We start from the raw sequence: 25,336 nt of genomic DNA, 5'->3' as shown, positions 1-25,336 counted from the left end.
GAATATGACTGACTTGCGAAATATCCTTGATCCTTGTTAAGGACTCCATCAAATCACAAGAAGCCATCGCAAGCCTAGATTGGCCCATAAACAGCAGAGAATCTTCTAGCCCACCTTCTATTTTACATAGCGTACATAGCGCCATGACGTTTTTCTTTGGAACTACGGCATCTACATGGCGGCGCAGTGGCGCTCCACGATGTCTGTTAATGTTAAAGTAAATGTTAAGTTAATGTTAATGTTATGTGCGCATGTTAATGCAACCCCGTTGCCCTAACACACCTTGTGAAATTGAAATAATATCCATGGCAACGGTCCCAGCAGGCTAGGCTTGTCCTGTGCACTCGGGCGAAACGTCAACGAAAAGGCCGTCTGTCTGGAAGGAAACATCAACAAAAAAGGAGCCTCAAAGTGAAAACAGATTCAGTCAAACTGTATCGCGGAAACACACACACATACGCTAAATACCAACGAACGCGGTGGCGCCAAGTTTAAATTTTGTTTTGCAAATTGTGCGAATTAGTATTTTGAAATTATTCAGTTATTCTTACAAAAGAAGATGATCCATCGGAACAAGACGCCGCGGTATCTGGCCGAAGGTGATACGAAAGACAAGGACGATCAGGTCTATTGCGTGGTGCTGCATGTCGTGGAGGGTAAATGGAAATACAAAGTACTCAGATGAGCACTACTCCAACTTATGTTTATTTTCCCATTGTTTTAGCCATCAATTTTAATGGACGCGATGGCGAGCGGGAGACCATTATGATGAACGCAGCCCTCAATACGGTGGACTTTGAGGTGGAGGGCACGCCCTCGGCGACGGCAGAGACGATCATCTTCAACAGCAACTGCATCTGGGAGTGCGACATGGCGGCCATCAAGCGGATCAAGACGGACCACCGACCCGTGAAGCTCACCTTTTTCACCTGCAGCAAACACTTGCAGCGCAAGGCCATTGGAACTGTGCTGCTGCCCGTGCGAGGACTCCCCGTCATTGCCTCGTCGGGCAACAGCAACTCGCTGCACCTGAAGATGTTCTGGCACAAGCTGATCTGCATCAACACCCAGTTCCGTTCCCACAAGCCCGAGGTGCTGCTCCTGCTGGCCATCATCAAGAAGTCCATTCTGCACAACGAGGACTTTGAGCATCTGATGCAGGTTTCCCATGTAAGCGGACGCCATCCCTCCCCTCCTATGGCTTTCCGTGCTAAAATGTACCCTTTCTGGTTCCCATTTCAGAGCAAGGGGACAACCAATCCCACTGGGCCACTACAGTCACCAGGTCACTCGATCACTGCCAGCATGCTGCAGTCACAGGCCAATGTATACGTGCAATCACTCGTGCAACTGGGTCTGCTGCAGGTGGGCAATGATCCACTGATCGATTGCGACATCATCGAGGTGGTGCTGCAGTTCAAGACGCTCAAAAACCTGGCCAAACTGGTCAAGTCCCTCAGCCACGGCAAGCAAACAACCAAATCAGTTACCCTCGTGTTCGATTTCGTTGGAAATGTGACCAGCATTGAGCTGAAGCCCAACGACTCCGATGCCTACATCCTGAACGATGTGCTGGGACTCCGCTTCAAATCCTCCCTGCGCAGCATCCGTCTCTACTTCCAGCGGATATTCTACTTACCCATCAATATGTACTTGAATGGAACGGCCATTGGTGAGTACTGGGATATCTTAGCCCCTCCAATCCCTACTTACCATGAACTCTCCGCCTCAGCCAACTACCGCATGGACTTTGGCAAGCTGCTGCCGGCGGATAGCTACTTCTTTGATAACCGGAAATTTGTGCGCAATGGCTGCTTCACCTTCAACCGCTTTGGGCGCATGGACAGCTCTAGGGACTTGAAGCCGCAGATGGAGTACGCGTTTAGTGTGGAGCTCAAGGCCATCTACTCGCGCCCGACCTGCGCTTTGGAGGAGTTGAAGCACGATCGGCCGCCAGACCCTTCTGCGCTTTCAAAAGAACGGCAGAGTGAATCCAAACATCCGAAGGATGAAAATGCCAGTCCTAATGTGGTCGCTGAGGCAACAGATGCTCCATCGAATGCAATTATGCCCTCGACCGATGCGCAGAACTCCGGGGAGTCTGCTTACACGAGCAAGGACCTTCAGCGCCGAAAGAAGTCTACCCAAACTGAATTCGAGCAAGACATCGAGGAGGTGTGTGTGGTCAGAAGGCATTCCTCAACGAAAATCTTGCGAAAATCAATAGAACCGAAGAAGATTAGCAGCAGCCCAACATTTCAATACTCCAATGTTTCCAATGCTACTGAATGTCTAGCCATATACGGCAATCAAAAATTCAATAATGACATATCAAAAGATCAGAACAGCGAAGTGCCCAAGGAGGAGCTCATAGGGGAAGGAAAGGAAAGGGCAAAGGCTTCGAAAAATGTAGAAAGAAAGGAATCCGAAAGAGCTGACCAGTCGTTAGTTCCACCCAAAAGACCTAAAATAAATGCAGAGGCGACAGACATTAAGCCTGGCAAGGAGTCAGAACAAGCTCCCTCCATGGAGCAGTTGACTAAGCTGCTGGGACAGGAGGTAGAAAAGCTTTCAAAGAGTGTCGAGATTTTCGAAAACAGAAGCCAACAAAACTTGAGAAAATCAACAAAGATGGACAAAGTACCTGCTGAGGATCTCTCTGAATCAGATTCAACTCCATGCTCCGACTCTATTGATCAACCTGATCTTCGGGTGCGCAGAAAACATCTGAAGAAGGCCTCGAGAACGAAACTTCCATCGTCCAAACAAAGGTCTGTCCTGTCCATCAACCAATCACACAGCAAAGAAACGTATGATCGAAGAGTCTCCTCAGGACAGAAACGATTCGTGCAGGAAAGTATTGATGAAACGGCAGCTAGCATAGAGTCAGTTTGGTCAGAGGATTATGCCACCTCGATGGAGAGTCCGCAAAAGACATTCAGCGTTAAAGTAAAGCACAGCGACTTGGATATCAGTAGTGCCTCGGTGTGTGAGGTGTTCAATGTGCAGCATGGTAAACGCAAGTCGAAATTCAAGGTGCGGCCTTCCGAGGAACCAGAGTCCAACCAGGAGAAAGTCCCAGCAAAGCCAAGGGCCCCAACGAAGGGTAAAATGTCCACGACTGAGCTCAGCCTGCGGGCACGTTGGGTCGAGGTGAACAAGATACAGGCGCAGGCCCTGGACGAAACTGAAAAGTTCCTGGAACAGACATGCCAGGCCGAGCTCCGCAAGGTTCTGCAAGAGGATCAAGCGGCCTTGGAGCAGCCAAAGTTAGTGGAATCGAAAAAGAAACTCAGAAAAGCAAGGTCGAGTAAAGTGAGAGTTCAAAAGGATCCCGACTCTGACAATGTGGAGGTGAAAGAGCATGTTGATAATGCGAAAAAAAAGAAGTCTGTACTGCCAGTGGAGTCGTCAGAGCACTCACTCTCAATTGTGAGTTCTGAGAGCTCTTTACAAGTCATAAGCTCTCAAGCAAGCGAGCAGCGTATAAAGCGGATGATCAAGAAAATGAAGGCATCCAAGACCACAATCCAGGAAGAAAAGATCGACCACGAAACGTCAAATGAGGTACCAGATAAGCCCTTGAAAAAGAAATCGAGGAAGAAAATACCTGTTGTAGTTGTGGAACCATCGGAGCAGAGGGAAGTTCAAGTTCAAGATAAGCCCAAGAAGAAAGTCGTTAAAAAGAGGTCAAAGCCCGTGATTAACCAGAAATCAGATGATCTTTTAGCGGATGAGAAGACATCATCCAATAAATGTCTAAGGGAAGACAGTACCCTCAAGTTACCCGAACGGACGTCTTTTATGAGCGCTGTGGAATGTTTAAGCCCTAAAGACTTTGGTGAGAAGTTAAAGTCCTGGCGCCAGCATCAGATTAGGCTCTTTGAGGAGGAGCTAGCGGGCAAGGAGCAGCAGTACAAGAATGAACTGGAGAAAATGGAATACCAAGAGCTAAGCCGGAACACTACTCTCGATGAGACTTTGGCCAGCAACCAGGCGAGTAAGGACACTAGCATCGATTACGAGGCAAAGTTGAACGAACTGGAGCAGCACATATGCACGCTGAAGAGAGATATCGAGGAGCAGGTGCAGCTCTTTGATAAGCGTAGTCAGGAAATGCAACAAGAGAACAAGCAGCTGGCGATTGAGAAGACGAAGCTCAAGGAGCGCATCTTCCAGATGGAGATGCAGATCCACAAGCTGCACGACCAGGGAAAGGGACCCGATGACAGAGAACTCAGTCACATACTCAAGGAACTGCGCTCCCAGAACGATCGATATGTGGAGCTGTCCAAGGAGAAGGATCGCTACAAGAAGCAATGGCGTCGCTCGGTCAAGCAAGTCCGGGACCTGAAACTGGCTATGTACGAGAAGAATGTGAAAAGAGAGGTCGGGTTCATCGACGAATGGTAGGTCTTAAACGTATTCAAAGCCCAATCAATATTAACCAAGTCTCATTGCAGTTCGTTTGATCTGAAGAATGTTCTAACAAAGAATATGCAAGAGTTTGAGGAGGAATATGGATACCTGCGCCACATCAATGGGCCACCCAGTTTCCAGGTTAACTCCATATCCGGATCCAGGGAATATGCGTCCGATAATTCCATCGATTTATGAACTGTGACCGTGCCTGTGACTGTCTGTTCTTTTACCAAATTAACAGTATCAATTTTTAGTTTATTTTCACTGTTTATATTTGTTTGTTAGAGTAATAAAATTTAAGATTATTTATAAAATTGACTTTAGTTCATCTCGAATCCCACACGCACAAAGTAGGGCAGTGTGTCCAATGGGGCAGGGTAGTCCATGATCCAGATGGGACCGCTGTACACCTCATCGCCATTGCCGTTCTTCCATTCACCTTCTGGCAGGTACACATCCCGTTTGGTGGCACCCTCAAGCACCACAGGAGCAGCAATGATATCATCGCCAAGAAGGAACTCTGCGGAGAGAGAGATACAGGTGTTAAGGACAAGATATCTTTGACTAGAAAGCTACTACTCACGATCGTAGATTCCTTGAGCTACCGAATCGTTCGGGGCAATCCACCAGAGTGGTGGGTTCACCGGTTCGCCAGTCTCCACTGCCCGCTTGAACAACTTCATGATGTAAGGAGTGTAGTCAGCGTGCAGTTTGGTGTGGTTTTTGCTGATCGCGATGGTCTCGTCGTCAAAGTTCCACGGCACAAAGGAATACTGGAGGGCGGGCATGAAGACATTGGCCTGAAGCCAGCGCAGGAAAAGCTCCTTGTTGGGCGGCCTCTCGTAGTAGCCATTGCCGCCAATCATGTCGGGAAGGACAAAGGGATAGCCGTTCAGGTTCATCTGCAGCATCGAGGTGATCAGCGTGATCAGGCCATTGTTCCAGCCCCATTCGGAGTCCTTGTCCACAATGCGCACAAAGATGGGCAGGTCCTGGGTGTTTTGGGCGGAGCGAACCTCAACCATGTCGCCGAAGGCAGCCACCGTCCGGACATAGTCGCCAACGGCCTGCAGAGGAGTCACCATTGAGCCGTCGCCCTGCAGCACGGGATCACTGGGCAGCCAGGTGATCTCTCCGGCATCGAACTTGAAGCTGTCAATGCCCTCCTCATCCTGCAGCCGCTTCAAGCGATTAGTGAACCACTCTCGGACCTCAGACTTGGTAAAGTCCAGAATGGCAGCATCCTTGGCCTTGCTGTTCCACCACTGTGTGTCCGAGCTTCCGTCGTGGTCGAGCACCAGGTAGCCCAGACCCTTGGCCTCTTCATAGATCGCCGTGCAATTGTTGTTGATGAAGGGATGGATCCACAGGGTCACACGGAAGCCCAGTGCTTTCAGATCATCGGTGAGGTTCTTGGTCTCCGGGAACTTGTTCTTTCGGAAAGTGAGAGCACCGTAGCAGTCCTCCCAATCGTCATCGATCTCCAGTTGGCTGTTCTCGAAGCCATTGTCGAGGATCTGCTGGGCAAAGTCGCGAATGACGCCGTCGTCGACTTCTGCCTTGTACAGGGCCCAGGTGGACCAAACCGGATGCCGTACCATCCGTTCATCGGGGTGTCCTGTGGGCTGTCCCAAGAAAGTCTTCACCGCATACTTGTGCGCAGCCTTGGCATCCTTGGCCACTGCCACATGGTAGACGAACTTCGCTGAGGTGACACGCGGATCGTAGGGCAGGGCACTGATCGCACTGAAGCACAGCTTGCCCTCGTAGCCCGCAGAGTTCTGGTCGATGAAGAGCGGCGTGTTGTTCTCCACGTACAGGAAGACTCCGTCGCTGTTCAGCCAGTAGCGCTCTCCCACACCGAAGTTGTCCAGCTCCTTGGGTAGATACGAGTAGTTGGTGTGGTTCTGACGCTCCACGGGCCAGTAGTGCTGCTTCTGCTCGGGTCCGCTGAACCAATGGGTGACTCCTGTGTTCAGGGAGAAGCAATCCCTGGGCTGCTGACCCTGCAGCACCTGATCGCGGGCCACTCGCACATGGGTTACATCACTGCCAGTGCCCGTGACCACGCCGCTCTTGACCAACGTGAATTCGATGGTGTTGGTGCCATCGGTGATCTTGTAGCCGCCGTTTTCCGACTCCACCAGATTGTTGGTCGTGGCAAAGTTGTCGAAGGTCACTGTCTGCAGGCTCTTGTCGCCCCTCATCAGCTCGTACTGGAGCTTATCGCCGCGTCGCAGCCGCACGTAGATGTTGCTGTTGGCGAATTTGTAACGCTGTTCGATGCTCTGGCAGGCACTGGCCACACTCCAGAGGCAGCAGCCGGCTGCCACCAAAAGCAGCAAGAGTTTCGTGTGCATTCTGAAAGGTAGGTCTCACTGGGAACGACTGACGGGCAGGCAGCGCAGGTGGGAGTTTTTATGCCTATTATAGCCGTGTGATAAGGAACCCAAATCGATCGAGATTTTGCGTGAAACCAGGCTGCCAGAGCCGTATACAAATAAAACTCTTGACCAGTGTCACAATAGCGCTTCCAGTGTGGGAACACTTGAGAAAAACACCAGTGATAACCTGCGCCTGATAAGCCCTAACATCTACTACTAGAATGATAGAAATTCCTTACGTAGGTGTTTGTATTTTTCCCATTACTTAATTGATGGCTTTCAGTGCTGTGATTGCAGTTGCCGGTTCGCTAGAGAAGAGATATAGATAGGCACTGAACTGTTGTAATCAACAAGTGACTAACTCGAGCTAACTTTTTGAGATTTTGAAGGACGTTAAACACTTGGGATAACAATAAAAGTATTAATCTATTATATTGTATTTCGCAATATTACAGAAGTATCAATTATCTAGTAGTTTCCAACAAAGAAAAGCATTTTCCATTTAAATATATATTTATTTATTTTCGTTTGTTTTAATACTTTTTAATCTATTTTCGGGGTTTGGTTTATACGTATAACAATGTGTAATAGTGTGTAAAATGTAACAAAATATTAACCAAAATGGTGAACCCGGGCGAGAATTCACCAATTTATGATCTGGTGGTATAATGGTTGGGCTGTTGGCTAGAAGGAGCTAAATGCAGATGAGGTCTACAGACAAATAAATATGTTTACTCGTATCTAGGGTGCCAGGTGGTTGCTTTCCCCCTGATCATCATCGTCATTGTCTTCTGCCTCGAAAACCTCTTCGGGTGGCGCCTTCTCGGGCTGTATTTCGTCCCGATACTCGATTACATCCTTGGTATTAGCTAATATGTGAGTCCTGAAGAGCTCGTCTTCGTGCTCCTCGTCACTGTCGTCGTCGGCCATTAGGGCCACCCGCGAGTATAGTTCACTGGAACGCGCCGCTGATGCGCGACGGCTGTAGACAATGCCTCCGGCCACGGCCGCACCCACGAGGGTGAAAACCAGGACAATGAGGAGCAGCACCGTTGTTCCCGTCATGTATTTCAATGCCTGCTCGTGGCTCCCATCCTCGGAGAATTCCACGACAGTGGCCATGCCCGTGCTGCGCACCACATAGGCATAGCAGAAGGTCTCGTTGAGGGTCTTTCGCAGCTGACTGCCCGGGGCACAGGTGCTGCACTGGGAGGCCAGGGGCCCGTAGCAGGCCAGGCAGCTCTTGTGGCACACGGCACACATCCGACTCTGTGCCACCAACAGTGGGGTAATGAGCGGGGAGTTGCGCCGGCGACGACGACGACGGTCCTCCGCCTGCAGAGGATCCAGCTTGTCGTCTATGCTGTTGGAAATGTTGGGGTGATCTGTGCTGAAGGTGCTGGGACTGGCCTCCGTGCTGGCATCTTCCAGTTGATCGTCCTGATCCTGTGCATCGTCATGGGAATAGGTATGCCTTGGACACTGGTCGTAGCAGAGGCCCTCGTAGATGTACGCCGGATCCTTGCACTCTATGGAAAATGGGAGGGAGAGAACGAACAAGCACACATTAGTATCAGTTCAAGTTCTGGCTGATCTAGGAGATGAATTTACCTCAGAGACAGTGATTAATGGAAAAGAAAAGAATTAGTTGGTTAGCAGAAAAGAGAATGAGAACATGGAAGCTCGGCTAAACCACGATTTAACCGAGCTTCAAAGGAGAGAAACGCAGAGAGATATAGATTATGGTTATAGAATATAAATGTGTAGGCACAATACGAGGCAGCAACAAAAGAGAACTTTCTGTATTGGAGATTGTTTTTGGTGGAACCTTTCGAATGGAAATATCTGGCTCTGAAACACATCTATTATTAACAACAAAAAATTCAAAAAATGTATTGCAGTTAAAGCAAGCGTTCAGTCCGATAAAAACATGCTCGAAAATTAGCGGGAAGGGAGGCAGTGTGCGCAGGTGTACGATATATGTTTTGTGTACTGTGTGTACTGTACCACGACCACAACCAGGACCAGACCAGACCAGACCAGACCAGACCAGTGTTGGAAAGCTACTCATGAACGTATGGAGTTGAGAGTGAGAGAGTGAAACAGTGTTAAGTAGGAGGTTAACGGTAACGAAATAAACGAATTAGCAGGTGGGTTAATGTCGGACTTCACTTTCCGTTTAGATCCAAAAAAAGAGTGAACGAAAAACAAAATCAAGAATACTTAGAGGATGGAGGAAAATTTGTTGTTGTGCGAAAACTCACCTTGTCGTTCAGTCAATTCGCAAATTCTCAAGGGAAAGTATTGTATTTCTGAAATGCAGTCGAAGCTCGAGGGCTTGGACGAGGAGTACTCGGTACTCGGTATGTAAAGGACTGAAATGAACCTCCTCGTAAGACTGGATTGCTGTTTTTCTGAGCATGTTTCGCTTGCTTGAACTGAACTTTTTGTTGGATAATAAATTTGCTTCAGTTTTGTGTTACTTTTCTTATAATTTTTTGTTTTTTATATGTTTTCAATGCATTTATTAATTACTCATATAGTAGATATATATATATATTATATAGATAGATATATACACAAACATACATAAAAAATTGGTTGAGTTTTTCGAATGGCGCGAATGGCATTCTCAATTTCAATTTCAATTTCATTTTCGTTTTCACTTTTTCTTTACAATTATAAAAGTTTTTAATTTCATTTTTCGTTTAAGCATTAATTTAGTTCGGCTTTTGTTCCAATGTTATTTTACAATTTCGTTCTTTAGATGTTTAAAGTTATTGCTAATTGCTACCCCAGGCCCTAGTACCAGTTATTATTTTTATTTGTATTTTTTTTTTTTGTAATTTTCTCCTTTGAATTGTTCGTTTTAGTATAGGCTTAAATATTAATTTGGCTTTTTCTTCTGCTAATTACTTGTCTCCGCGCCCATTTTCCCTTCTTGAAGATAAATAAGTACTATCCATCGTGTGTGTGTTTAGAAAAGAAAAGAACAGAACCGAGAATATTCGTATGGAGCGAAATGTCGTGTGTGATTTCTCAACGAAAGATTTCGGTTATCGGTTTTCGGTTTTTGGAAATGGAAATCTATGTATATTGCATGTTTATTCGGATTTCGGTTAATATTTCTTTAAGTATAGTAAGTATAGTATGTATGCTTGAAGAATAAAAGATTGTTTCAACTACTAAGTATTCTGTTCGTTGAGAGAGAGAGAGAGAGAAATGCTAGTTCTTTTCTTTAGTTTCATCTATGTATATTTCTATGTAAAACCTGTCTGTGTTTGTGGGTTTTTTTGCTAATTACAACAACAACAAAAGAGTTATTCTTTACTTTTCTATTAAATTAACATTTGATATTGTTTAAGGTTTAATGTTTAATGTTTATTGTGCGGTTTACGATATGATTATTCATACAAAAAATTCATGAAAAATGCAAAGACCATGGAAATCAGGTAAATATTTAGTAGAATTTCTGTTAAGTAAACTATGTTTTGTACCGAACCTAATAAATGATATGTGTTTTTTTTCGTTAAGAACAAAAAACGGAAGAACCCCTTTTTGGGTGGGGTTTTTGTCTGTGGCTTAAGAGAGAATTATATATAATTATTGCACTCGCGTTGCCTTTTGATTTGTGTTTAATATACGATTTAATTAAGCAACAAATTTGTAACAAAGATATGTGTCTGTGTGTGGGTGTGTGTGTTTTCTGTGTTCGTGTGTGGATAAAACATAAATTTATTCGTTTGTTAAATTATATTATTAAGTATTCTTTTGATGACTTGGCGAAGAAGAGCCAAAGATTCTGTGTCATGTTGCAACTTTGTTGAAAACTGCAGGAACTTGTTTTGTATAAATCGTTTAAGTATATTTATAGTTATATTTAAATTTCTTATTGGTTTATTTTATTTTTTTTTTATTTATCGCTTGCTTGCCTACGTTTCATATTCCCCCTACCACCCTTAGCATTTAATTCTTAATTTTTTTTTGTATTTTGTTGATGACTTTTTCTCTGTTTTTTTCTTTTCGTATTACAAAAATGGTTGGTTTCGCCTTAAATACTAGAAACATTAGTTTTGGTTTATCTTTTCCCCTGTTCCAAGACCTTTTGTTAGTTAATTGTTTTTGTTTTTAATTTTTTAATTTTAAGAAACAGTCTTTTACTATGAACTCTAAACTGCTGATGTGGTTGTTCTCTGCTCGCTACGAAAAAAATACTCAAAATACAAGGAAAGGCGGAAAAGCATAAGCTGGAAAAGCTGTGGCGTACAGTTGTGTTGCAAAACTACTTTCCTGGCTTGGCAATATCTGAAATAATGCATGTTGTTAACAGATAAACTATCTATATACAGACAGATCAGATCAGATCAGGCAGCGGCCAAAAAAACTGTGCACAGGCAAAACAAAAAAAAACTAAAAAAAAAAAACAAAACTCAAAACTAAACAAAATGTAAAAAAGAATTACAATAAAACAATGTAAAGTGTAAAACAATCAAATAAATTTGAACTAAAATCTTATAATAAAATATATACTAGACTCGTATATTTTGTTGTTTTGTATAATAGATGTGTGTGCGTGTGCGTGTGTGTGTGTGTGTAGAAATTGCTAAGAAAATAATACAAACAAAATGTTGCTTTGTGCGTCCGTCCCTTGGCAACACAATAAATACAAAAAATAGAACAACCTTTCTTTTCTGTTATCCTCCGACCAACACGGCTACAAATATGCATCTGTCTGTGTGTGTGTGTGGGTGTGTGCTTGTCTGTGTGTTGGTTTTGTTGTAAAACTACGCTTACATTTAAATTTAACTACAAAAATTTTAGTATATATTTTTTGGACTTGCAGTGATTTTTCCTTTTCTTTTCCCGTTATTCCTACGCTACTATTTTCTTTTGTTTTTCTTTTTTGTTCAGCTGCCATCAAACTTTTAATTGGAATTTCTTTGTTCTCTCATTTCTTTTGTTTTATACAGAGTTTCGATTTATATTTCGATTTTTTATCGATTTTTTCGCCCTCTTTCTTCTTTGTTTTAGTTTGTTGCTAAATTATCTAATGCTTTTGATGATGTTGTTCTTGTTGTTGTTGTTGTTGTTGTTGGCATGTTTAAAGTTTAGATAGAAGATTTGCATGATCGTAATAAAGAGTATGGACAAACCTAAGCACTTTCGATCGCTCCACTTGAGGCAAGCAGCGGCGTTGCTTCGATCTTGTGCCCCCATGCCCACATCGCCCACCTGCAAAGAGAAACGGAGCAAAAAGAGAAAAGAACATGGAAAATGGTATTTTATAGGATATATTAGGATATATTTTGTAGGATATATTAGAAATAAGTAGAAGAGCTTGGGGGGTTCATGCACTGGGAAATTCAGTCTTTAGTCTTCCCTCAATCATGTTTCTACAACCAAATTATTTCCATTTGATATGGTTTTAAATCATATAAATATTACTAATTTCAGGAATAAATTTCTGTGAATTTTCTGTGTAATTTCTGTTTAAATATTTAAAGACTTTGTCTCCTCCAAAGCCACATTTTCTTGAAATTTCCTAAAGTTTTGTCGGGGCTTTTTTGGTGCCTAGGTTTTACCCATTTTCGCTGTCTGATTCCTTTTCCTAGTGCCACTCATAGTTGTGGTTCATTGCATGTTGCCGCACTGTCTGGCATTTTAAGTACTTATGTGTGTCTGCCCCATGCCCCATGCCTCCTGCCCCAGTAGTGTCTCCCTCCTCGTGTGTGTGTGTGTGTGTTTATTTATGGGCTGCTGCCCTTCCCAAAAATGTCTGTCTCCCCCCCTTGGTCTTTGATGTGCCTATCCTTGCCCCCCTTGCCCCATTTGGCGGTATGGTATCTAAGTTCACATGCAATGACGTCGCGTGCAGAAAGCGCCAGGGCGGGGAAGGGTTTAAAAAAGTGTTTGTTATGCAAAAAAATAGAAAAGTTTTTTTTGCAGCCCCGTCCAAGCGGCAAGACATAAAAACCTAAGGTCACTGCACTCTTTCTTTATTGCACGGGCATGGGCACTGGCACGGGCACGGGGCACATCCTTTTTAACCCCAGTATGGAAAGGGAACGCTTTTAAAGGCACAATAGGTGCCAAAAGGTTAAAAATTGCTGCATGCCCCCCACAGGTCGGGGGTTGGGTTCGTTCCTTTCGTTAACTCGCGAGGAAATATGTAAAAATTGTGTATTTTATGCCCGGCTGGCCCTGACACGAGCCAAAGCGGCCGCCAAGACTGGCTCTATGCCCAGTGCCGCAAAGGAAATTTCCCGGAAAATGGTTGCCAAAAAAATGGAATTAAGATGCAGCCAACAGTGGATAGAGAGCTGGTAGTAGTATGCTAAGTATTTGCAAATTTATGGGACCTTTTGGGGTGAGTAACAAGCGCAAGAAGCATGCTGGCAAAATCAACTTAAACGCTAAACGCTATGGGATAAAGCTACCTGCCAGGCACACAGTTTGCAAAGCATTACAGGTACAGTTGAAAAGCGACTGCATATCAAGAAAGCCACATGCAAGCACGCAATGTTGTGCCCCGATTCTGGAGCGACAAACCGCCATCTACGAAGCACTGCAAAACCGAAACAAAAAGCCAAAAACAAACTTAAAAATGTACGAGTTAAATACAGTGGAAGCTCCTGAAGAAGAGACCCCATAAGACTCAACTATTCTAGGGACTATGATAGTCTATCGGCTTATAAACTCTTCCTTCTGGCTGTTGCAATGCATAAAATCTCATTAAAACTCCCGCAAGGAGCCTCCACTGTATCGGAATGCAGGACTCCATCCCCCCCTCGCCCAGCTCTCCGTGCGTTGAGTGATTCATGGCTATGCATGCGGCCATGAGATACGTTTGTATTCACGCTCCAAGTTGCAATTACATCAGCCCCACTTGCCACTCACCTGCTGCATATTCCGCCATTGGCCGGTGACATCGTACTCGATGTCATTGTGCGCCATATCGTTGCCATATAAATTAAATTGATTCTGTTGGTTGACATTCGCCTGGTCCTCCGGCTGTGCAGGCGTCTCCGTGCCATAGAATATCATGTCCCATTGTGTGATTTGTGCTGCGAAAGAGAGTGAGAAATCGAAATGCATTTAGTTATTGCCCGAGAATTCCAATATAAAAATGTGCAAAAGAATACTGTATGAAAATCTATACAAAACAGCAAACATCAAATGAAAAATGTTGTTAAATTTATGATATATTGGGGGGTAGATGGGAGATGAAGGGGCCAATAAATCTGCCAAAATATACTCCTACATGTGGCAACAAAATCAAGTGTCGAAGGCTAAATGTATCTAAAAAAGAAAACCCAGAACCAAGAACTGGTTTGGAAACAAAAATCATTTTTAAAGTTGCACTTTTGATTGATGAAGGCCCCTCAGTGGCTGTCAAACTTTCAGTTTGACGAGAGCCCCGCCCCAAAAACTGAAAAAGGGAAACGCAAAACGAACAACGAAAGTATCTACCAAAACAAGAGATACTCTAACGAAAGGAAACCAAAATGTGAACCAAAAAGTAGTGTCTACCATTTGGCCCATTGCTGCTTTTCCTGGATGAGTCCTGGACCTCCACTTCCACGGGCGCCATGACCCCAGCGGCGGCCATCAGCAGCTGCTGCTTCTTGAGGATCTTCTGGTCGGGCAGAAAGCTACTGCCGCCGGCCGGCAGATCCGGCAGAAAGATACTCCCGCCCTCCTGTGATGGCGGCGGCGGCACCGATGGCGACTTCTTGGTGTTCCCCTGGCGACTGTTGCCCCCCGTCGTGGGCTTGAACAGGTCCACCTCGAACTGCTTGCCCTGCTTCCTTTGTGCATTGCTGTTGCTGTTTGCCTTGGCCTTGGGTGCACTGCTTTCGTAGGGCTCTAGCTCGGGGAATATCGCCTGTATCTTCTCGTATCGCTCAAAGAGTTTGGGTATCCGCGAGTCGGTGGTGTCCTGCCCCTTGACCTGTTTGGTCGCCTTGACAGGCAGATTCTGAGCGGAGGCAGCGGTAGAGTTGCGTCCACTGGCATTGATCTCCCCAACAACCTTGCGGCCCTTGTCCTCGTGCGAGGAGGACTTCTCGCCCGAATTGGCCTTGGGTCGCGGGGTCTGCACCCCGTTTCGGTCCTGTTTGTTGGCCTTCCCCGACTGATGCTGCTGCTGCTGCTGGGATATGCGATAGTATTTGTTTTTGCTGGTGGTGCTGCTGGCTGCAGTGGTGCTCTGGACGCGGCCGCCTCCTCCGCCTGCATTGTTGTTCTTTCCTCCAGTCCTTTCCTTGTTCTCCTCCTTGCCTCCTTTGGGCTTGTTTGCCTTCGACTTCTGGTTGTTGTTGTTGTTGCTGTTCCCCCTGCTGTTGTTGTGATTGTTCTTTCCAAGAATCACACCATAGGTGGCCGAGATCTGCTGATATCCCTGCTTGATTGGTCCCGAATTCATCAAAGGATTGTTCGTCACGAAGCCGGACAACTTATTCGGCGTTGATTTGCCCCCCAGCGGCAGCTTGGCCCCATTCGACGGTGTGTTCCCAAAGTTGTTGGGGGAGATGCGCGGATACTGCGGCGAGTAGATCTGATGGAGGTTGCTGGTGGTGCCACTGCCACTGCTGCTGCTGGAGTTGGGCGTGGTGGCCTCTGCACTGTTGGGACGCGGCACCGAAATCCGATCATTGGGATCGATGGTCAGGGTGGTGCCGTAGAAGATCAGCGACCATTCTCTGAGCAGAGCATGGCCTAAAGGGGACGATGGTTTTGGTGGCAAGTGAAAGGGTTCCGCGCAGCATGTAAGACGTTTTGTTGTTATCGAATCAAGGGAAAACCCCGCCTCAGTACATACCCATATAGCGACCCTCATTGTGGATCTCCAGCTGCCAGTTTCCTTGCGGCGATTCGCCCCACGTGTGCACCGACATGAAGGGCCACTGATTGAAGCCGCTGCGCGAGTTGTCATGGACACTGCCGGGAGATTAGAGTGGGGGTAAGTGGGGGCAAAGCAGGACCTCTCAGGGCAAACTCTTACCGGGGCGTCAGCAGCGTCACACTGGTGTTGGCCGGCGACCTCAAGTACAGCTGGATGTCGCCTCTCCGCTGGGATGTGAGCGTAATCTTGGCCTGGACATGCTCCAAGTAGTTGACAGAACTGCAGTGCTTGACAGTCAGCTGGAGAGTGATGTGTGTGCGTGGCGGAATGACCCTAAGGGAGCAAGAGAATCCCACATTTAATACACAAGAGAAAGAAGGGGACTCGTCGCTTACTTGTCCACGTGGGGGGCATTGATTTCGCAGCGCTGTTGCTCTGGCACTGTTTTCCAGGCGCGTGCCACGCGCACCATCTCGGCGGCATCCATCAGGCCGTAGCCAAAGGAGTGGCTGACCCTGCGGCCCACGCCGTTGCGCGACCAGCTGGGGTCCTTGAGGTTTGCCGGCTTCGCGGTGCGCACCACAATGTGCTGGAGGTCGCGCCACGTGAGGTTCTGGTTCGACTGCAGGACCAAGGCGGCTATGCCGGCGGCTAGCGGGGCCGATGCGGAGGTGCCCGTGTGCGAGACGGTGCACGAGTGATGCAAGTCTGTGGTGACCACCTGCTTCTCGCCCTGCCCGCCGCTGCTGTAGGTGGTGGCCAGGGTGGAGCTGCACTTCTCCGAGTACCACGGCACGTGGCCGTCCTCGGTGGCGCTCGAGATGGACAGCGTCCAGATGGAGTTCGTGTAGCCGTCGCAGTTGCAGTTGTCCTGCTCCCGACCACCGTTGCCCGAGGCCCAAATGAAGATGCTGCCCTTGCCCCCTCGGCCCTTGGTGGTGCCCTCGATGAAGGCGCGGGAGGCCAGTTCGCCGGGCCCGTCGACCGTCTTGCCGTCGTCGTCCGGTCCCCAGGAGGCGCTGTAGATGTCGATGTGCTGCGGATTGAGCGAGAGCGAACGCGCCTCCACAGCATCGGTCACATCACCGTCCAGCATCCGCACCCCGCCCACACTTGCCCCATAGGCAATGCCCACCGCACAGAACGAGTTGTTCGCCGTGGCAGCCACCTCGCCGGCACACCGAGTGCCGTGCCGATTCGAGTCCGTCATGTCGTAGTGCGGCATGGGATCGTCGTCATGGCTGTTCACATCGTACGAGGCCTTGCGATCCTTCAGGGAGTACAAAAGGTTCGATTTAGACTCCCTTGGGCATTGCGGCACTACTCACGTAATTCTGCTCGATGTCGGGATGATCCGACTCCAGGCCATCGTCCAGAATGGTGACCACCACACCCTTGCCGGTTATTCCCTGCTTCCAGGCGGGTATCACATTCATGTCGAGGCCTCCACCGCGATTCTACGAAGCGAAAAATGATTATATTTGCCTTTTAGGGAGATCTCTGGCTGGTTTTCTTACCAAATACCACATTTGCGGCCACTTGGCGTCGTCGAAGGGCATGGCGTCCACCTGCGAGGTGGCCCGCGATGAGGTCCTGGAGGGACGCATGCGTATAAAGTCCCGCTTGGCCCGGGACTTGGCCCTTTGCTGCTTGGCCCAGTGCACGCGCTCGTCGTCGTCGAGACGCGTCTGGTGATGTGTGGCAGGAGAGAGGGAGCGCTTCGAGACCTTGTGATGTGCAAAGTGATAGTGATCCTCGAAGATCTGCAAAAGAACAAACGGGTGGATAATTTTCGGGCATATTCCTTTCAGTAAATTCCCATAAAGAGTAGCCTTTCCCTGAGACTTCATTCAAACCAACGAAAACTTCATTTTGTATTTATTTTTCTGACGAGCAAAGGAAAAGATTTTCTCGAAATGGAGGGCTTACGTCGATTGGCTCATCATCTGTTCACACCCAAGGAAATTACACGCTTCGTGGCCATGAAGAATCGCTTGAAGCAGAGGTTCTTCGATATGGAAAAACTAAAGACAACTTTTGACACAACATTTCTGGGGAAAGGTAACCCAAAGCTGCGTTTCTTTTCAGCGGATAAAAATAGTGAGTATTCGTTCCCCCCAAGAGTCCAATAAACCCCCCTCGGGAAAAACCCCCCACAGAAACAACAGGCGAACCCGAACCCCAATGCGAGGAGGACTTTGGGTACATCCCAGGACCCCCGTACGAGCCGCGCGACACGCACTACTGGTATCCGGATCCGGAGCACCTCAAGGAGTACGCCAGCGTGGTCATGTACCCCACCGGGGATCAGTGGCATCAGCGACCCCCGGCCACGGGCAAGAAGCCGCCGCCAGTGGATCGCACTTTTCGCACGAAATTCATCAACTTTGGGCCGGCCCATCCGGCTGCCCACGGGGTGCTCCGGATGATCCTGGAGCTGGACAACGAGACGGTGATGTCGGCGGATCCGCACATCGGCCTGCTGCACCGCGGCACCGAGAAGCTGATCGAGTACAAGACCTACCTGCAGGCCCTGCCCTACTTCGATCGCCTGGACTACGTGTCCTGCATGGCCAACGAGCAGGCCTATGCTTTGGCCGTGGAGAAGCTGCTGAACATCGAGGTGCCGCGTCGGGCGCGGTTCATTCGCACGATGTTCGCGGAGATAATGCGCCTGACCAACCACACAATGGCCATATCCTCGTCGATCCTCGACTGCGGCGGCATTACACCCCTCTTCTGGCTGTTCGAGGAGCGCGAGAAGCTCTACGAGTTCTCGGAGCGTGCCTCGGGGGCCCGCCTGCATGCCGCCTACATCCGTCCGGGTGGCGTGGCCTCCGACCTGCCTCTGGGCTTCTGCGAGGATCTGTACCACTTCATCAGCCAGTTCAAGGATCGCCTGGACGAGGTGGAGGATCTGGCCACAGAGAACCGCATCTGGCGCATGCGCAACATCGGCATCGGATGCATCTCGGCGCACGACGCCCTCAACTACGGCTGCACGGGGCCCGTTCTCCGGGCCTGCGGCATCAAGTGGGATCTGCGCAAGCAGCAGCCCTACGATGCCTACGACGAGATCGACTTCAATGTCGTCGTCGGCACCAATGGCGACTGCTACGATCGCTACCTCGTGCGCATGCGCGAGATGCGTGAGTCGCTGGACATCATCCTGCAGTGCCTCGAGCTCATGCCACCCGGGGAGATCAAGGTGGACGATCGGAAGATCACTCCGCCGCAGCGTCGCAACATGAAGACCGGCATGGAGGATCTCATCCACCATTTCAAGCACTTTTCGCAGGGCATCTTCGTGCCGCCCGGACAGACCTACACCGCCGTGGAGTCGCCCAAGGGGGAGTTCGGTGTCTATCTGGTCTCCGACGGCAGCACACGTCCCTATCGCTGCAAGATACGTCCGGCATCCTATGCCCATCTGGCGCTGATGGCCAAACTGGCGCCCAATCACCTCCTGGCCGATGTGGTGGCCATCATTGGCTCCCTCGACATAGTCTTTGGCGAGATAGATCGCTAAACAAAACACACTCCCTGCTCCCTGCTCCATGCTCCCTGCTCCCAGCTGTTCGTGCCGAAAATTTGTTGTACATTTTGTTAATTGATTTTCATTGTTTGCAGGAAAATTCTTTGGCAAATTGTTATTTAAAGGCTTGCAAACATTTTGTAATTACAATAAACATTCTGCTGACAGCATTAGTTATGGCCTTTCGCATGGAATTCCATTTAAATCTGGTTCCAGGCCAAGGATTCTCCAGTTTTAATGGCTGCATACAGAAGTAAATTGTTGGGGGAACTGCTTAAAAATTCCATGCACTGTCGAGAGGCGTGTCTATGGTGTTGACAGGCCGAAATTGGAGCTGCTTTCACTGCCAAAAACTTGCACATGACTGCTGCTTAATTGCAAGTGTATTGCATTGCTCTCAACGGACATAAACAGGGGCCATAGTGGTACAAAGGACACCCCCCCCACCCCCCCTACATACATGCCACGCATCATTAAGCGCTTTGCAAACATCATTCGAGATTCGGGGACTAGAGGCCCAAGGCAGGGTGTGTTCAATAGAAGGTTAGACTAAAAACAACATACATGTCGTGTACATAACTGTTCGATTCGACAAGCCTGGTCAGCGCTGCGATCAAGGTACCTCCACCTATAGATCTCTACAGACCTCACCTTACTCTATAGCATACCCTGGCAAGAGTAGGCCCTTTCCGTCTGCCAGTGGGCCTTCAGGTAAACGCATAAAAGTATGCAACACGGAATTTATTTATGCCTCTGCCACAGCAACAGCAGCAGCAGGAGGATGTCGCTGTCGATTTGGCAACACCGGAAGCGGCTCTGCCTCTTCTCATTTCCTCTCTCCCTCTCTGTGTCTGTGTGTGGCATGTGTTTGTCATTAATAGGATAGGACTCGAGAGCAAAGCGGTGGGAGGGGGGAGGCATACGTGTTGACACCAGCGCTCCCTATGGATACCCCCACCCCTCCCCGCATTCATGCCACGCGGCTGGGCAACTACTAAAATTTTAATTGCTGCTACTCCCAGCTCCCCGTCTCTGTCTCGCTCCAGCAGCATCCGCTCTGTCTCTCCCTCTCTTTCTATGAAACTAACATCCGCTCTACCTCTGGCTGCCTTTCACTATCTCCTCCCTTGGCGTCACGTACGTGTGGCCCCTCTTCAGTCCTCAAAGCTCGTTTAGTTTTTATGCTCTGCGTGGAGTGCCTCCATCCCTCCCTCCCCCCCCACACATATCCCTCTATCAAGTTTATTAATTTATGCAGCACACACACACACGCACACAGATACACACACAGACACTTGAATAGATTTGTTTACTTTCCGCCTGCTGCCATGCATATGCAATTTTTGTCCAACATTTTAATTGAGTTTGGTGGAAAAAGTTAAGTTAATACCTCGCTCCCTTGCTCCCTCGCTCTCTCTCTCTCTCTCAGCAGACAGCACACACACGCAATGGAGGGGAGAGGACCCTTAGGATATCATCATAAAACGGGAAAAAGCAGGGCTGTCTGTGAAAGGCGAAGCCATGGATACTCTTTCAGAGACAAGGTGGAAGCTAAGCAATTAAGCAATGCCCTAAAGAAAGACTAGTTCTCATGGAAGCTGTCTCTAATATGAGGCAAAACTTGGAAGAACCATCTGTAAACATATGAGACCACAATTTGTCACATTTGCTGAAATTTTCCCTAAAAAAAAATAACTTTTTCCCACAAAGACATGTGCTTTAACATATTTTTCTTATATTATATCTTTTTTTGCCTAGAAAAAACTAGTTTCTTTATAAAAAATCAGCAAAAACTATGATCTTGCCCTTGCCCTTGCGCCTACCCCCGGCTCACTAGCCTCGCCCGTCACTCCAAGCCAAGACTCCCTCATACCCACCCTTAAAGGGTATCAAAAACGGTAAAACGTGTGGTTAGGACTGGCCATGGGCTTAGTTTTAATTGTTTTGTTGCGGTTTCAATTAAAATTGACTTATGGAACGACACACACTCTACTGCTGCTGTCGACTGTCGACTCCTGTCGCTGTCTCCAATCAAATTTAAGTGCCACACAGCATTGCACGTACAGATAAATTAATGGCAAGTGGGTATGGGGGTCGAGAGTCCCAGAATATTAACTTTTACAAGCCATTGGCCGCTGGCTCGCGTTCTCAGTGGAGACTCATCAAACTCAATGAGTGACAGCGCAGAGCATATGGCTTAGACCTGTGGGAGATGGATGGCGGAGAGTGTCCTGCTGATTACAGTTTCTAATACCCAAAGTTGTTTATTGAATCCTCCACCCTCGTGGCCAGTTTTCATCCTCAGCAAACCGCAAGAGCAAGCTAATTTTCTAGTGCATTTGTCACCGACAACAGACGATGGACGATGGATGGACCATGGAAAGCAATAAAACCAAGGGGCAAGCATTCCCAGCAAAAAAGAAGTAGGGAGAGGGAGAGCAAAAGGGGAGCTATATGCTGGTGTGAAAGAGAGGGAGCTAAGGGGGAGCTATATGCTGGTGGGAGCTAAAGGGGAGTGTAAAAAAGAGGGAGCTAAAGCTAGTGTGAAACAGAGAAAGAGGGATATGTTAAGCTGTGAATAATGCCTTCGTTTCCGCCATGGGGAAGCTTTTAAAATTGTCAACAATTTAATTAATCAACTCGTGGGGATGCAGAGCGCCACGGCGGTTCGGCGGCGTCTCTGATAAATGGCTAAAAGAGGGAGGGGCGGGATTAGAGACCCTCAATGTGACTTGAATGCGGTTTATAAGTATAGGAAAAAAAGCGAGCCAATGAAAATGGTTAATTTTTAAACACCGCAAATGAAGGAAGGAGCACTGCTGGAGGATCCTCCAGGTGGCAGCCAGACAGGAAGCCAGACCCTACTCGTATATAAATATGTGCACCATTTAATTAGCAGCTAATTAATTTAACCCCTGCTGCCACTCCCCCCACCCCCCACACTCAAGGGAAATGCAGTTTGGATTTTCAATTAAGTGGGCGGTTGGGAAGGCACTGGTGCTCGTGCTCGTGCGATGATTCCTTGGCTCCCAAACGGGCAAAATATTACACAGTGTTAACGCCTGTGACAGGTGCAGGTGAGAGGCCTGAAGCGCTCTCGGGTGGGGCGCCGAGTGCCACCAAGTGAGTGCCGCCCGGGCTCCGGCAAGCTGTAAACTGTCACACAGTTAAGGCCTGTGTGTGTGTGTGTGTGTGTGTGTGTGTGTGAAAAAGGTGTCAACAGCAGCGAAAGATGACTGCGGGGGGTACCAGGCACCCACTGCCTACAGCCACTCTCCAAACGGGCTACAAAAAATTCAACAGTCGTAAAAAAACCGGGAATATTTAAAGACTTAATGGCAGGGAATTATTTGTATATTGATCCGAGGATTTTTCATATTTTCTTTGTCCAGTTTTCATGTGAGATCAATCTTTTTTCCAGGCGGAAATACAGGAAACCTTTCACCGAACGGACAGAGGTGCACTGCTGCATGCTGCGCGACCAAAATGAGGACTAAAACACATAAATTTCCCACTATTTCATGTGGAATCAATCTGTTGAAGGCCTTTTTCCAGGCGGAAATACAGAAAACCTTTTCCCCAACCGACAGAGGTGCACTGCTGCATGTTGCACGACCAAAATGAGTACTAAAACACATAAATTTCTCATTATTTGGGACATCCATCAGTTTACTCGAGAGAATAATCCCCTTTTGCATTAGCATATTCCAAAGTACTTCCACTTCTGATCCCCAGAGAAACTACTCTGCGGGAGTCCCTTCACCCCTCACCCAACCAGTGTCACCTCACCATTTGCATATGTATATTGGATGCCGTTCCGGTGTGTTGTTTTGCCCTTTGTTTCCGTTTCCCCTCGTCAGAGCAACGATGCCATAAAAATGAAAATGTTTTCCTGGTTTTTTTCTTGGTTTTTGTTTTTTAAGTTTTCGCTCTGCTCGGCTTTTGTTAAAATATTTATAGAAAATGGCGACAATTTGTGCCAAACAACAGTTGAGGGAGCGACCAAAAGTTATGCCCATTCGAGGGCAGGGCCCACGCACTTTGCATTGCATATTTATGGATTCGTTCTTGCTCGGTCGTTTCCTTGGTATTTTTCATTTGGTTAAACATTTTCCAGCCATACGCTAAACTTCCATCATGTGGCCGCAACCCGGGGGCTACTTTTATGGCAGGATAAACAAAACTGTTTTCCCCCTGCTTTCCTTTCCATTCTTTCCTTTCCGCAAAGGTGCAGCCTCAGGGGTAAAAATCCTACCCTCAGCGAAGCAGGAAATGGAAATCTCTTAGACACCCAAAATACATAATTGTTTCCATGGAAGAGCAAAAGATTGAGACGACGACCATCGACCATGACTGTGCGCCTGTGGGGCGGTCGGTCGGTCCGTCTGTCGTCCTTTTTCTGGCCTTCCTTCCAATCAGGTAAAAGGCCCACAACCCTCTGCAAAAACTGTCCCCCGAGGGGGTGGCACACATCACACACAGCAGAGAAAATTCAATAATAAACCCAGAGGATCAGCTGTTGTAAATTTGTGACCTTTTCGAGAGCCGAGACCCACTCGGCACGAGTACTCTCCCTCTGTTTTTATAGCAATTGGGGGAGCAATACATATCTCTTTTGGCAAATCTTCATCTTACGAGGGTTGCTGCTGCTGCTGCTGCTAGACCAAAGCCGGCGAAGTTTAAGAGTGCCTGGCTGCACTTAGGACATACCCCAAAGGAGTCCGACAAACAAAAAAAAAAACAAACAAGCGTGTCCTCTGGACCTTGCAAATATCCCTCCTAATGGAGATGTTGCGGATAGAGATGGAAGATATGCTGGATGATGATGGGATAGTTTCGGATTTCAATAAGAATTTATTCAGATTTGGGTGTCATTTGACTTGCAGTTGGACAGGGACTGTCTGCACTGCACTGTTATAGTAACTGCTTGCCCAACGTTTACAGTTGTCTAGAAATAGCCGGGCTTACAGTTTTACATCCACTGGGCTATTTACAGTTCGAGCATCACTTTTAGCCACCACCAAACTGAACTGAATACAGTTTTAGGGAAACTGGTTGGTTACAGTTTTACATTAGCTGGACTTATTAAAGTTTTAGAACAGCTGATTGGTCGCAGTTTTACATTCACAGAATTTAGTAAAGGTTTAGAATAACCGAATGGGTACACAGTTTTATATCCGCTGAAACATAGTACAGTTTTAGAGCGACTGGTTGAGCACAGTTTTACATCGAGTGTACATATGTGTAAGGCATATAATTTCTGTTGATGAACTTTTAATTTTATTACAGTTCTACAGAGACTGCTCGCCCTACAGTTGGGAAGCAACTACTGACCATAAAGTAGTCCGAAATTCAGCTTCGAGGCTCTGCTTCTGCTTGTTCCACAGTTTTATCATAAGCGCCTTTCTTCACAGTTTGCAAGCCACTGCATAGGTGAAATAAATATAGTTTTGTTGCTGCCGCATTTATTATTTTTATTGATTTGCCGCCATTCCCGTCCACTGATTAACGACTCATTTGTTGATGTGAAAATTCTTTTAAATGAATGCGGTAAATGTAATTTTCACTCCCCCCCCCCCCCCCTTCAGTACTTTATTGTTGAAAATTAATTGAAAAAAAAAACCAACCTCCCCTCATTGGAGTAATTTGATATTAAATTATGCAGCAAAGCGTGTGGCAGGCGGGCCGTGTGGCTGGGAAATATAAATGGCATTGACAGCAGGAGAACAGAGAACCAAACGACAGGCACGGACAGGAGGACAGGCACGGACAGGGCCGGACAGGAACAAATGTGTTGTGTGCTTTCATATTAATTGATGGCCATTCAATTGCTTCACGTATGAAATGTAACTCCTCGCGCATTTAATGTTCGAATTCAAGTGCAGTAATAACAATACCGACAAATGTCGACGAGTACACGTATTGGCCATTTAAATGATGGTTTTTTACAACAATTAATATTCCAAATGAATTGATAATTTCCCAACCATCCCAACCCATCGCAAATGCACGCCGAAAGTGGTCGAGATTTGATGCCCAAATGGGTTTAATGGGGAATATTTTCCCAGCAAACAAAACGACAGTAAGTCTCTCTCGCTCTCTCTCTCGGGGAAGTGCAGCATTTGATGAATCACTTGCTGCTGGGAGAAA

General features: G+C 47.3%; 4 protein-coding genes across 6 annotated transcripts in view; 2 read left to right on the top strand and 2 right to left on the bottom strand.

Moving 5' to 3' along the window:
* Positions 1-375: 375 nt before the first annotated feature.
* On the top strand, positions 376-4,636 carry LOC6594646 (ankyrin repeat domain-containing protein 11). Its single transcript, XM_002019615.2, has 5 exons — positions 376-656; positions 725-1,170; positions 1,243-1,672; positions 1,733-4,409; positions 4,464-4,636. The coding sequence occupies exons 1-5, from the start codon at positions 560-562 to the stop codon at positions 4,615-4,617; spliced, it is 3,804 nt and encodes a 1,267-aa protein (XP_002019651.1). The 5' UTR covers positions 376-559; the 3' UTR covers positions 4,618-4,636.
* Positions 4,637-4,656: 20 nt separating this feature from the next.
* On the bottom strand, positions 4,657-6,797 carry LOC6594043 (myogenesis-regulating glycosidase). The gene is made up of 2 exons (XM_002019614.2): positions 5,006-6,797; positions 4,657-4,942 (listed from the first exon to the last, which is right to left on the bottom strand). Exons 1-2 carry the CDS (start codon positions 6,780-6,782, stop codon positions 4,743-4,745), a joined length of 1,977 nt encoding a protein of 658 aa, XP_002019650.1. The 5' UTR covers positions 6,783-6,797; the 3' UTR covers positions 4,657-4,742.
* Positions 6,798-7,333: 536 nt separating this feature from the next.
* Positions 7,334-25,336, bottom strand: part of LOC6594042 (furin-like protease 1, isoforms 1/1-X/2) — an 85,374-nt gene continuing 67,371 nt past the window's right edge. Inside the window, exons 3-11 of one of the 3 annotated variants that reach the window (XM_026994578.1) lie at positions 17,169-17,414; positions 16,980-17,108; positions 16,047-16,921; positions 15,811-15,984; positions 15,628-15,746; positions 14,337-15,524; positions 13,704-13,870; positions 11,960-12,038; positions 7,334-8,335 (exon numbers count right to left, since the gene is read on the bottom strand). In XM_026994578.1, coding sequence (XP_026850379.1) covers positions 7,548-8,335; positions 11,960-12,038; positions 13,704-13,870; positions 14,337-15,524; positions 15,628-15,746; positions 15,811-15,984; positions 16,047-16,921; positions 16,980-17,108; positions 17,169-17,414 — 3,765 coding nt within the window. In that variant the 3' untranslated portion in view covers positions 7,334-7,547. Of the gene's footprint in view, positions 8,336-10,176; positions 11,112-11,959; positions 12,039-13,703; positions 13,871-14,336; positions 15,525-15,627; positions 15,747-15,810; positions 15,985-16,046; positions 16,922-16,979; positions 17,109-17,168; positions 17,415-25,336 lie in introns of those variants that run through there. The other 2 variants (XM_026994576.1, XM_026994577.1) reach the window with 2 other exon arrangements.
* LOC6594041 (NADH-quinone oxidoreductase subunit D) lies at positions 17,543-19,359 on the top strand. Its single transcript, XM_002019612.2, has 2 exons — positions 17,543-17,751; positions 17,811-19,359. Exons 1-2 carry the CDS (start codon positions 17,568-17,570, stop codon positions 19,178-19,180), a joined length of 1,554 nt encoding a protein of 517 aa, XP_002019648.2. The 5' UTR covers positions 17,543-17,567; the 3' UTR covers positions 19,181-19,359.

Source organism: Drosophila persimilis, unplaced genomic scaffold (genome assembly GCF_003286085.1).
Source record: "Drosophila persimilis strain 14011-0111.01,24,50 unplaced genomic scaffold, DperRS2 tig00003933-arrow-pilon, whole genome shotgun sequence".
NCBI lineage: Eukaryota > Metazoa > Arthropoda > Insecta > Diptera > Drosophilidae > Drosophila > Drosophila persimilis.
This window is presented reverse-complemented; position numbering and strand designations above follow the sequence as displayed.